General features: G+C 36.6%; 1 protein-coding gene across 1 annotated transcript in view; it reads right to left on the bottom strand.

Moving 5' to 3' along the window:
* The window catches only part of LOC107595788 (PR domain zinc finger protein 16-like), a 140,448-nt gene extending 127,117 nt beyond the window's left edge, over positions 1-13,331 (bottom strand). The window contains exons 1-2 of the mRNA XM_016286314.1: positions 13,325-13,331; positions 12,918-13,222 (exon numbers count right to left, since the gene is read on the bottom strand). Coding sequence (XP_016141800.1) covers positions 12,918-13,222; positions 13,325-13,331 — 312 coding nt within the window. The remainder of the gene's footprint in view (positions 1-12,917; positions 13,223-13,324) is intronic.
* Positions 13,332-13,845: the final 514 nt, after the last annotated feature.

Below are 13,845 nucleotides of genomic sequence, written 5' to 3'. Positions count from 1 at the left end.
GTGACATACTGAGTGACTTTGCATCTTGTTGCCCACCTTGTTTTATGAGTGCGTTATCACAACATTTAGCCTTGAGCCACAAGACACAGCTCGAATCCGGTTTAGTTATACCAGAAATGGCAATCCTCACCCTCGTGTCGTTCCAGAATTTCATTCATCTTTAAAACACAAACATTTGTAATGAAATCAAGAAGATTTCTGTCCTGTAGGTCCCCAACAGACTTTTCTCCTTTCTTCATTATGAACATGTATGCATTGAGATTTGACCTTATTTGTTTATTTTCAGCCCTCTCCAGCAGAGTACACTATAAGAACGCAACGGCCTTAGAAACATCAGCATTGCTTATATCACACCTTTCATACAGCTTGACGGCTTTTGATATCCGCTAAAGAACACAGTGCTATTAAGCATGGTGCCATGTGACATACTGAGTGACTTTGCATCTTGTTGCCCACCTTGTTTTATGAGTGCGTTATCACAACATTTAGCCTTGAGCCACAAGACACAGCTCGAATCCAGTTTAGTTATACCAGAAATGACAATCCTCACCCTCGTGTCGTTCCAGAATTTCATTCATCTTTAAAACACAAACATTTGTAATGAAATCAAAAAGATTTCTGTCCCACTGAAAGGCCATTCCACCAAAATTTGTTCACTTTAATCTGAGTCTTTCAAAGAGACACAAATGTTTTTTTTATGATTATGTGAACTGATTATATGGAGGCTTTTATTCACATATAAACATGTATCAGCATAAATACATAGAACACATTAAACATGCTAAGCAAACGAAAGAAAGAAAGAAAGAAAGAAAAATATTCTTGTGGTCCAATAAGCAAACAGGATTTGTAATGACTTTGTAACGCCAAGCAATAAATGTCTGACACACACTGATATTTTCCCAACAAATGAGGTGTTGTTTTACTGAATTAGTGCAGTAAAGAAACTAAAAAAATGTTTTACAAAGAAATTAGTCCAAATATTTAATATAAAAACGGGTTTGACAATTATTCTCAAAGCAGACATTAAGAAAATATGACGGGTGACGTTTCCCGCTGACTTGTTTTACTGTGACATAACATACATGCATGATATCACTGGACTTGGACTCGCGGTCATCTTTCTCTTTAGAAAAGAAAGTGGTGTCATTGATGGAAATTAGTTTGAAAAATGCGTACCACGGAGGAGGAGGACAGATTTACAGGGATGGGTTAAGCTGCCGAGAGACACGAGCACAGAAACAGTCATTATTCCTACAACTCAACCACAACTTGACACACGGTTGGGTTTAAAAAAAAAGACGAGAGCGCTGGTGAGCGGGCCAAGTCTCCTTTCCAGGATAATGACAAATTTAACATTTCTGCACAGTGAAACAGAATGTCGTCATTGTCTTTGGGTTCCTAAATGGTTGTTATTTCACATAGTCGTCTTGAGGAAAGAATAACACTCAAACATCAGTCTTTTGTGAAGAGAGACACACACATTATGGCACACCTGGGGCGCTTGAGTGTTGTTCTAACTATGACAAAGAGCTTGAACTTTGAGTGACTTAAGAGTTGATTTTTTCCACACCGTTATTATGCTGGTTAGGTTATGAATTTATTGTATTTTGTATTGCCATCATGGTTGGTAATCAAAACAGTATTGTGCGTCTATTTTTGGCTGTAATGATCTGAAAACATTCAAGGCCAACGAAAAGAGGGTGGTGACCAGGATGAAAACTCCTCCTCCTTTTTTTCCACTAAAGAATTGGTGGACTTTAAGTATGTAGACTTTCCATATACATTTTAAATCAAATGACACTGCAAGATGAGCTGTATAATTTATTCTGTGACATAAGCTTGTATTTATGTACAATGTGTCATATAAAATAAAAGCAGTGGGCGACTTTCAGGAAACAGAGCTCCATTTGCCACAAGTGTTTTCTAGAATGCTTAAAAAATTGCATTTACTTTCAGTCCCAAAACATTTTGACTGTAACATTGCCAAATGGACATTGCGGGGGAAATAGCTTTTTGATAAATAAATGCATTTATTTTCAACCCCATAACATGTAACCCCAAAACATTTTGAATGTAACAGGGCTGAATGGTCAATGCAAAAAAAAAAAAAAAAAGCATTTACTTTCAACCCCAAAACATTTGGACTGTAACAAGGCTGAATGGTCATTGTGGGGGGAAAATAGCTTTTTTTTATGCATTCATTTTCAACCCCATAACATGTAACCCCAAAATATTTTGAATGTAATAGTGCTGAATGGTCATTGCGAGAAAAAAAAAAAAGATTTACTTCCAACTTCATGACATTTAACCCCAAAACATTTGGAATGTGACAGGGCTGAATGGTTATTGTGGTAAAAATAGCTTTTTAATGCATTTATTTTTAACCCCAAAACACAAAATGTACAAAATATAACAGGGTGAATGATAATTTTGAAATAAATAAATACATAAAAGAAAATAATAAAGAAAAAAATTAAAGTTTTAAGTTATGTTTTAAGTAATTTTGAGCTGTTTTGAGCTGCTTTTTTCAACCCTGTAGCATTAAACTCTAAGTATTTAAAATGTAGCAGATTTAAATGGTTTACATGGCACAAAACATGTTTTGAAAGAGAATGCAATATATGTTTGAATGTGTCTATTCAAATGATAAATAACATTAATTCCAAACTTACTGTGACAGGGTTGAAATACTGTAATGTAGAACTTTAAAGGGTTAGTTCACGCAAAAATGAAAATTAGGCTGCAATTTACTCACCCCCGAGGCATCCTAGGTGTATATGACTTTCTTCTTTCAGACGAATCCAGTCGGAGTTATATTAACAATTGTCTTTGATCTTTCAAGCTGTTTAATGCCACTCAGCAGGTGTTGCAGTGCTTCCGTCCAAAAGAAGTGAAATAAAAAGCGTCCCTCCATTAAAAAAAACTGTCTCACACGGCTCCGGGGGGTGAACAAAGGCCTCCTGTAGTGAATCGATGCATTTTTGTAAGAAAAATATCCATATTCAAAATGTAATAATGACTTTAATGTAGCTTGTGCCAACAGTTGTACACGAACACCCAACCGAACCCCCAACTGCTCCCTGGGCACTGCAACATAAATGGCTGCCCACTGCTCCGGCTGTGTGTTCACGTTGTGTGTGTGTGTTCACTGCTGTGTGTGTGCACTTTGGATGGGTTAAATGCAGAGCACTAAGAGCATACTTGGCCACATGTCACTTCACTTTTCACTTTTATATCAAAATCCTCTGACATTCTTCTTTACAAATCCTTGTTTTGTACTTCTAATTCGTGACCGTTGTATTGTTTTTATCTCTCCCCTGCGCTTCCGCGTTCCTCACTTCTGAGCGGCACATGCGCAACGCCGAAATTATACGTCATCCGACCAGAGCTGCTTCCGTGTACAACTGTGAGTGCAAGCTAGATTAAAGTTATTATTACGTTTTAAATAAGGTTATTTTTCTTCCAAAAAACGGAGCCATGTGAGACACTTTTTTTTAATGGAGTGGCACTTTTTATTTCACTTCTTTTGGACTGATGCATGCAACACCCGCTGAGTGCCATTAAACAGCTTGAAAGATCAAAGACCATTTTTAATATAACTCCGACTGGATTCGTCTGAAAGAAGAAAGTCATCTTGAAGACACCTAGGATGCCTTGAGGGTGAGTAATTTATGGCCTAAATTTTTGGGTGAACTAACCCTTTAAGGTGATTTTAGAAATACTATGAGCTTCAGCAGTAACCTTTTCAAATTAAATAAATAAAAACATCTTTGAAATTTTCATCTACAAAAGGCACCATTTTCTGACAATGACCCCAGTGTCAAAAGCACACATGAGTTATTTAGTACAACCTATAACGGACTGTAGGAGCCATTGATCTTAGATTCTGTAAAGAAAACACTAAGTCATTGAAAACACTGACTCGAATGTGAATTTGATTAACTTCAGCGCAAAGAGACAAATATCACCGCGAAGAGACAAATACAGACTTCCAATGTAAAAATATCACTGTAATTAGCAACGTAAACATCCCAGACAAACGTCATCATTCAGTGTAGTGGAGAGAGAAGGCAGTGTCTGCAGCGGCCTCGGGGCACAAGAGACCGTGATGGGCCTATTCATCAACACACGCATGAATGATGGGTTTTCACTGCACGCACAACTCACGGGCCTCCAGTAACCTGCTCATACCCAAATGGAAACAGAGGTTAAGGGAATGTTTGATTAATGTCACTGGGCGATCCACCTGGTACTTGGTTGGGAAACTTGCATGTATCACAAATCAGTGTAAATAACGCATACAGAACAGTGATCATCCACTTTTCAGTTTAATACTTAAGGTTATGGGTTCGTTCAAATAAAGTATGAGCAATATTAATTGAGATGCTTGCCTTAGCAAACACCACTAATAATGCTAAGCAAGATGGAGAGCAGGAAAAGATGAGAAAACCAAATTAAAGACCTTGTAATCGCCCGGCTGCCTGAACAATTTTCATTAAAGTGCAAGATTAATTAACAGCTGGGGTAATTGGTTATGAACAAATGATAAGGCATCAATGCACTAATAAATCTTGACATTTAATTTGCTGCCCGCTTCCCCCACTATCAATTACTGTGTTCCTGGGAATAATTGACAAAGTTTCTGTAAGACGTAAGGAAGGCAGGCATCTTTCAACGCTCCTAAAATGCTCTTTTGGTGTAGACGCAGCAACATGGACCATATGTTTAATATTAGGTGTAATCTGTCCTACTCAAGTGCTCTGAAAACTGGGAAAATTGGATTAAATTGGCTAATGGCATGTTTAAAACCTCCATAAAATGAATGTGAGTGGAAGGTATTACAGTGTCTTTGACTTGCGCCGTCTCTTTGTGCATAAACAAAGATTGGCTCTCAATGATGCAAAACTAATATGCTGGTCAACAGAGATTGCAAAGACCCCAGGAGACATATTGATTTATGCCATGTGGGTCAGAAAGTGAGAATATTTGCACAATATACGAGCCCAGGCATTATGGTTTGAAATTCAATTAATTAAGTGAAACTTTAAAGTGATAGCACCCCCCAAAAAAGAAAATTGTGCCATTATTTAATCACCCTCAAGTCATTCCAAACCTATATTCCTTCTTTGCCTCTTTTTTTTTTTTTTTGGTTGTTCATAATAACACTTTGCCACACCTGCCAGTGGCCGGTGACTTGAGAAATTGTGTCAGCCTGATATATGAGAAGAAAAAAAATAAAATATATATATATATGTATATATATATATAATGTATTTGTTCATTCATTCATTTGTTACCCATGAAGCTGTATGTGCATTATTTCATAAAAATACAACAACAATAATAATAATAATAATAATAAATATGAAAAGGCAGTAGATATTATGGAAACACATTTCAGTAATTAATTAATTAATTCATTCATTCATTCATTTAAATAAAAAATATCACTATAATACTGCTGATATGTAAAGTATTTAATAACAGTTATAATCAAATTTTATAATAATAATAATAATAATAACAACAACAACAACAACAATAATATTTTTTTAATAATAATAATTTTATATTATTATTATTAATGCTGATTTTCACTTGAATTTGACATTTGGCGATGGTTAATTTTAGGAATTTTTAGTTAATTATCTTTAGAAAATCATACAGGTTTGGAACAACATAAAGGTGAGTAAATTATTGAACTCGCTTGTATATTATGTATAATATGTGTCTTGTATTTTCCATATAATTTGAATCATATCAATGCAATGTAATGCAATGCTTTCTTAAAAAAATAAGACATTTTTGTAACTAATATCATGTCAATTAAGGAAAACAATATTGAACTAAATTCAAATAATTTTATTAGGCCTATTATTTTTGTTGTTGTTGTTGTTGTTTTAGAGGGCTGTGAAAGGTGTGAAATGTGAAATGATTTTATTTTTCTGTGGCTGTCACATGGCATTTATCTCAGGTGCTCAATCCTAAAAAAAATCTGTTGTTCTCATAAGCAAAGCTTGCCTTGAGATGAATGGGAACACTAACATAAAGCTTTCTTCAGGTATCGACTTCCTTGGTTTAAACACTGCAAAAATGACTCACCCATATGCTGCATCTCTTTAAATGCCCCGTCTAATTGTCAGTCATTCTCAGTCTTTCCAAAAGCCATTAGCATTGTTCACCTTTATGGCAACCTCTCTGTACGTCCTTCACAAGATCTTTAACAATGTGAGCAGACAAGTTGTAACTGTGCCGATGGAGTATCTCCACAAATGCTTAGCGGCTCAGCCATTCAGCACAAAGGCTGGCAAACAGAGAGGTGAAAGGCAGGGTCAGGACAGATAGCGCCGAGGCGTGGCGCTCAAGTCGAGAGAGATGTTAGCACAAGGACAAACAAAGTCAACCACGGGCATGAAAGCTGCCTGTCAGAGGCGGATCAGGAAACAAAGGAATTCGGGCAAAAATATGAGGAACAACCATGGAGCATCAAACATCTGTCACGTAGACCAAAAGCGCAAAGCGAACACTTCCAGCACCAGGTATCGCTAAGTCAACAGCACGGCAAATATGAGAAAATGGCGAGGATGAATAATGCTGATATGGAAAAGTACCTTGTGCCATGAAGGCAAACAGAGAGTTTGCACTGCAACAAAGTCAGCCCTAGGTCAAAGCCTTTGAAGTTTTCGAAGAGGTGGAGAAATAGAGGACGGGTGCCATCGAGGTGAACACAGATCACAGCCGTGGTCTGGAGATCCGCAGGTCATGCAAAAGCCAATCGGAAGTTAATGGTGTAAAATCACTGTACTGGCAAAATCAATAGAGCTTATTCATTACATACAGAGAGGACAAAAACATCTTTCAGTCCAATCAGTTACAGATTTCACTTTTTCTTTTTTTATACTGTATATGAGGGTCTCATTAAAACGGTTTACTATTTGTATTATTGTTTTTACTATTTTATTAACTTTTTTATTTATGTTTGCTATTTCTTAAGGGACAGTTCACCCAAAACGGTTGACGGTAGCCATTGACTTCCATAGTATTTTTTTTTCATACTATTGAAATCAATGGCTACCATCAAATGTTTGGTTACCAACAGTCTTCAAAATGTCTTATTTTGTGTCTAACAGAAGAAAGAAACTCACACAGGTTTGGAACAACTGGGGTTGAGTAAATGAGTTTTATTTTTTTTTATTTTTTTTAACTATGATATTATATGCAAATAATGAAACACACAAGTTAAATATGTGTGTAAATCAATTTTAACTTTTATTTTGTTTTTCTCAGAAATAAAAATGGGGTAAATTATATATATATATATATATATATATATATATATATATATATATATATATATATATATATATATATATATATATGTGTGTGTGTGTGTGTGTGTGTGTGTGTGTGTGTGTATCATTTTTATTTTTATTTTACCAGTATAATTTTCAATCCAGCTATGCTTTTGTTAAACTATGCAAAAAATCTGAAAATATTATTTATGTAATATTAAACATGTAAATTATCAATCTAGCTATGCTTTTGTTAAATGATGCAAAAAAAGTCTGAAAATATTATTCATGTAATATGATGCATGAAATTAATCTATCTAATATAAAATACATTCTAGCTAAGACAATGGCCCAAGATTATTTATTTATTTATTTGCTTGTTTACTTATTTACCTTCTTGCTTAATTTAATTATTATTATTATTATTATTTACATGAATTTTGAGAGTTTGAGAGTTTTAAAAAAATGCATTGTTCAGTTTCACTCAAGCATGGCGGAATCCAATGATTCTTAGAGCAGGTTCCTGTTGCATGTTGATTTACCAAAAAAAAAGAACCTTCCATTTTCATAACATTCTTAAACCTCTGACAGTGTTAATCAGGACATAAGGGATGGGTACAGAAACCTTAATGACAGTAAAGAACATCAGTGAGGTCAAACTGGGTTTAACAGGGACTGCACCACACCCGCTGACACCGGCAGGGCACGGCATGTGTACACATCATTTATCTGGCTTTTGAAGAAATGCCATCGCAAGCTTTTTCCTTCTCTGAGTCCCTCATACATTGATTCTTTTGTTTCACGCTTGAATAAAGAGTCTCCTTATAAGTTTGCTGTTGAAATAAAGTTCTATCAGTGTCACCACCCACATAAACCATTCAAAGCTAAAAATACTGCGACTGCACATTTTATTTACACGGAAATATCAACAGAGGAAGACTGACACAAAAGACTGTTCAGAAAGTTAAAGCCAATTAATACAATTTAAATACCAATCATTATGGCAAGAAATGCCAGAAGTGTGTTTACCATAATTATGTATCACTGCCCTGGTGGAAGTCCAACAAAATATTTGAATTATATTCAAACTAGTATTTAATTTCTGTGAGCATTCAAATATGACACTGCAAGACATTTTATGTCAGGTGAGCCATTAGAACAAATTCTGTTTTATATTACTGATATCAAATCATGTTTATGCATTTTTCTGTTTGTGTTCCGCACAGTTTTATTAAATACAAATGAAACTATTATATTAAGAAGAAATAATAAATACAAAATAAATGTTTTTGCTAAATAAAATTAAATAAAATAATAAATAGATGAACAACTTCAACATAAAACGCAAACGAAAATGAGAAATGTTGCAACTAACTGAAATGAAATAAGTTTGAGTACTAACACTACTAAAACTGAAATAAAAATAGATTAAATAGAAAAAAAAAACATTTAATTTAATTTAATAGAAATACTGCAAAAATAAGAAATTACAAAAACACATAATAAAATGATTAAAACTTACATTAAAATTAAATTAAATAAAAAAAAATATATATTTATATATATAAAAATAAAAGTTGATTCAAAATATTAATTCTATATAAATATTACTAATATAACATTGGTTTCACAACTTAAAAAAGTACAGTTTGGAATGACATATGGATAAATAAATGAAGACATTTCTCTTTGGGGAGGGGAGGGGGGTTGAACTATCCATTTAAAAATCGGTTAAATATATTTCTACTTCACATTAAAACTCATTGTCATTTCTAATTTCTTTCTTTCTTTCGTTCTTTCTTTCTTTCTTTCTCTCTCTCCTCTCTCTCCCTCCCTCCTTCCCTCTCATGCCTTCCTTTCCATCATTCTTTCTTTCTTTCTTTCTGTCTCTCTCTCTCTCTCTCTCTCCCTCCCTCCCTCCCTCTCCTTCCTTCCTTTCCATCTTTCTTTCTTTCTTTCCATCTTTCTGTCTCTCTCTCTCTCTCTCCCTCCCTCCCTCCCTCCTTTCCATCATTCTTTCTTTCTTTCTCTCTCTCTCTCTCTCCCTCCCTCCCTCTCCTTCCTTCCTTTCCATCATTCTTTCTTTCTTTCTTCCTTCCTTTCCATCATTCTTTCTTTCTTTATTTCCTTCTTTCTCCCTCCCTCCCTCCCTGTCCTTCCTTCCTTTCCATCATTCTTTCTTTTTCTTTCTTTCTTTCTTTCTTTCTTTCTTTCTTTCTTTCCTTCCTTCCTTCCTTCCACTTGTTGACATTCCCTGTCAGTAATTGTCTCAGGGAAGATGGATAATTCAGAAACACACACACATGTCCTGTGTTCACTCTGTCCCCTCTAGTAATATATATATATATAAACCTCTAAGTGCAGTTTGAAATTTTCTTCTCAGGCTCCTATGTTTATGTTCAGTTATTTTACTTTAATGGCAATGAAAATAACCTATTAATTGCCATTAAAATGAAATTACTGAGCCTACACATATGAGCCTGATAAAACTGCTCATTTTAGAAAATATCAAACGGCACGTAGAGGCATTTGCATCGGAACTCTTCATATGCATAAATAACCAAACCCCCCCAAAACAGAACAAACACTGGCTAGGATAAAAAAATCAATAAGATTAAAAATAAATAAATACATTAACCTAATATATGTGTGTTATATACAGTTATTCTTCCGAGTTATTTTGTTGCTGACTTAGCAGTATGTTAACTTAGAAAAATGCTAATGCTAAACTCTCACATGATGAGCTGTATTCGTGTGGTGTGTGTGGTTGCTGCCTGTGTAGGGCGTTTCAAATCAGTCACAAACAAGGCAGCTCAGATTTTTGGAATAGAACTACAATGAAGCCTGCAATCAACCATAAAGCTACGAATTCAGGCATCCAAGGTCTTGTGTGTGCATATTTTGATCCTTTGCAGCCTAAAATATGGAAAAGTCATGATTGAACCACAGATGGAAACCCAGAGCATGACATCGGTATATGACATATGCATGTATTGCAGTTCTGAGCGCATATGATCCGTCATCCAAACACTCGGTGGATATCTGTCTGTGTTTGGCCCATTGTGGCCACTCCGTAATCCCGCTCTATTAACACCTCTGACTTTCTTTGCTCTTAGCTGATCTGCTCTCTCTCTTCTGTCTATTTGTCTAAGGGTCGGGGCGGAGTGGTGACGTAGCCCAGCTCCGCAGGGAGCGTATGTCTGACTGTTATGACTATCCCTAATAAGAGCACAGAACCCTAAAACCATGGCGAACGGGGCAGACAGGATGTGGCTTAGATGTGTTTGTTTATTTTTTCCACATTTTGTAGCAGATGTTTTATGAGCTTGAGGTTTCTGAGCCATAGGGATTGATTGTTTTTCTTTTTCTTTTGAGTAAAAAATCGAATGCCCTAAGACGTAAAATTGCAGACCTGGGCAATACAATTGCCACATGACAGCCCTTAAAGGTGAAGTGTGTGGTTTCTGCACAGTTAGCAGCAACAAACAGAAATGCAAAAGTGTTTCCCAAACACTCCCCCTGCTTGTGATTGGCTGGACAAACAGATAGCCCCACCCCAAAGTCACGCCATTGGTTGTTGCCGTGTGAGGATTCTCAAACAATCAGAACAATGTTTTAAAACTGCCACAGTAAAATTTTTTTGCCAACTTATAGTTGTCTGCATAAAAATGACGTTTAAAATGCACTTGAATATAAAAAAGAAATAATGCAATTAAATAGAAAATCCTAAAATTAAGGCGACCCACTGTCATCCGCTTTCCGGCAGCTGCTAACAAGTATAATTTTTATAGATGGTTTGTCACAGATGGTCCAACAGATGTCTCTCTGGTCTTTAGCAAGTGTGTGTGTACGAGCAAGTACCCATAGATGTGCTCCTTGTCAATCGTTACGCTGTCAACCAGGGCCTTGAGTGTGCTCTTTATAAAACATAAAGCCAAAGTACTTGAGTGTGTAAATCAGGGCTGAAATCTGAGCGTTGTGTCAGGCAGACAGAACAGACAGAAAGAGAGAGAGAACCTTTCTCTTGAGATCGGATTCTGATGAGCATCATTAGTGGCGAATCCAACCCAAGGCAGCAAGACAGCTAAAATGCCTTTTCTAGGGAATAAAACTAGGCATGTTGAAAGCAGAAATATGAATTTCTTGAGGGAAGAAAAAAGCCTCCTGAAAGCATGATGTGTAGCTGATGGCTTTGCACAGATTATTGCATGTTTCAGTGGCTATTTTTGTATTGCTAGTATACTGCATACTGCCAAGTAATTAAAAAAAATATGTGAACAAGTATGCAGTATATGCTATTATGTATGTTTAATTCAGCGAGTGCTGTCCAGTTATTATCTCAGAGGAATGTTTTTGTTTTTTTATCCTTATCTTTTTGCAGGGTTATCAAAAAAGTGATGTTAAAAATCTTAAAAATTTATATCACTTACCAGTTCATTCATTGCAATGAAAATAAAAAGTCAAATCCATTGCACAATGGGATACAATCGTACATGCTGCATTGATTTGATTCTTTTTTTGATTTTTGACTTTTTCTGCATTGATTTTATTCATATGAATTTTTTTAATGCATTTAAAAATGGTAAAGTCTAACAATACTGGACTTGTATTGCTTGCTGAAAGCATACAACGTTTCAAAATGTTTCAGAAATAAATTCTTATGGGTGGCCCTCCTCTCACTCAGGCCCAGTGAGTAGGACCTCAGTGGGCCCCCTCCATCACAGGGCCCAGGACAACATTTCTGGTTGCCCCCTGTTCATATGTAATTCTAAATGAGTGTAATGGTATATATCAGTGGAGTCGAGTACAGCGAGAGAGAGGAGAAAGAGAGAGAGAGAGAGAGAGAGAGAGAGGGAGAGAACAGCTCACGTCTGATCAGTCATGTGGGGGGAATCAGCATGTGCCCTAATGAGCTTACCGAAGCAACTTCAATATCCTCCGATGTCATGTTGAAATGAAAATTAATAGTTCAATATGGCTCCACGCAAATGCCACGCGTCTCCCATAACCCGTATCATGTGGCGTGACCAAATGAGTGTATTCTAATAGAGGTAGACAGAGGAGAAAAGCTGATATCTTCAGTAATCAGGGTTTTGAAAATTACCATTAAATGAAATTCAGGGATGGATGGAAAAGAAAAGAAAAGAAAAGAAAAGAGGGAGAAAAAAAAAAAAAAAAACAGAGACATGGAATGAACATCTTTACCCCATAATGTGCTCATGTCTTTCCCACAGGCCATGAGCTAGTCACCGCAGGATTGACTTACCCACACGCACCACTCAAATTGGCCCTTGAATCTTTGAAGTCCCTGTTCATCTTCAGAGTCTAAACTAAGGTTCTGTCTCAAATGGCGCACTTGACCCTTGCAGACCTCCTACGAACCCACACTTTGGTGAAGTAATGTTGCTTGGACACAATTTTCTTGGGTCCTAGAGCACTTAGAAGTCAGCCAAACCAGCATGGACATACTTGAAAGACCACGAGACTGCATGGCCACTTCAAGTCAGCCATTTGGGATGGGGCCTAAATGGAGTTCTCTCAAATTCAAATTGAATTTCAAACTTCCGGATAAAGCTAATAAAAATCAACATTTAAAATGCATGCCATCTCATCTCCACGTACCTCCCATCCATAAGTGGTCTCTTTCACCGTGACGCTCTGCAGTCCGTTGTATGGTCCGAAGCGTTCTCCCATGTGAATTTTGACTTTGGCCCAGATTCCTAGGCCAGCCCCTGGAACGGACGACTCGCGGAGCTCCAGGTCGGCAGGGATGGGAATATCGTCGGGAATGTAGACGGGCACCTCGTAGGGTGAGCCCTCTTTAGGAGTGAAGTCGTCATTGCAGAGCTGAGGGGACGTGGGCCCCACCGCAATGGGGGACATGACGCTGTCTTCTGTCTCCTCTTCTGCGCTCTCGCCGTCAGTGTCTCAGAATGGCTTGGTTTGCATTAAATGCTGCTTCGCACAAACTCATCTCTTCTGGTGACTTATATTTGGTAGCACAATATGTGCCAACCATCTTCCCAAACTTGTCATGCGAAATGCTTTCAACTTGTTGTCAACAAAAGATAAGTTTTTAAGGGCTCTGTAACCACTCAGAACACCTTAACAGCAATATAGCAAAGATATGGCATACCATTTTAAAGTGCGATAGCATTGTGGGGCAAAATCCCCCCCCCCCTTTAAAGTGTAAAAATCTCTTTTTATAGGCTTGCATATGTTTCTCTTCAGAGATGACAAGAAGAGAGAAAAAAACAAAAGATGGAGATAAATAAAACAAGCACATGTTGTGATATTCCAAACAAGGAAAAAGCTTCACGCTTTCACTGAATGAAAAAAAATGGCCCTGGCCAGTTTGAAAAGGTTTGTCATCATCAGAAACACAAACGAGCCTCATGTTCCACTTGAATCCAATCTTGATGATTTTCTCTTCTTTGATTTTCTATACCTCAGAAGACTAAAATTAAACATGTATAAATATGGGAAGATGTGAGCACATATTTCTCATTGATCCAAGAACATGCTGGAAGAGGGTAAAAAGTCTAGAGCG

Source organism: Sinocyclocheilus grahami, unplaced genomic scaffold (genome assembly GCF_001515645.1).
Source record: "Sinocyclocheilus grahami isolate Dianchi unplaced genomic scaffold, SAMN03320097.WGS_v1.1 scaffold208.1, whole genome shotgun sequence".
NCBI classification, from domain to species: Eukaryota; Metazoa; Chordata; class Actinopteri; order Cypriniformes; family Cyprinidae; genus Sinocyclocheilus; species Sinocyclocheilus grahami.
Note: the sequence above shows the minus strand (reverse complement) of the source record. Positions and strands in the feature narration are given on the sequence as shown.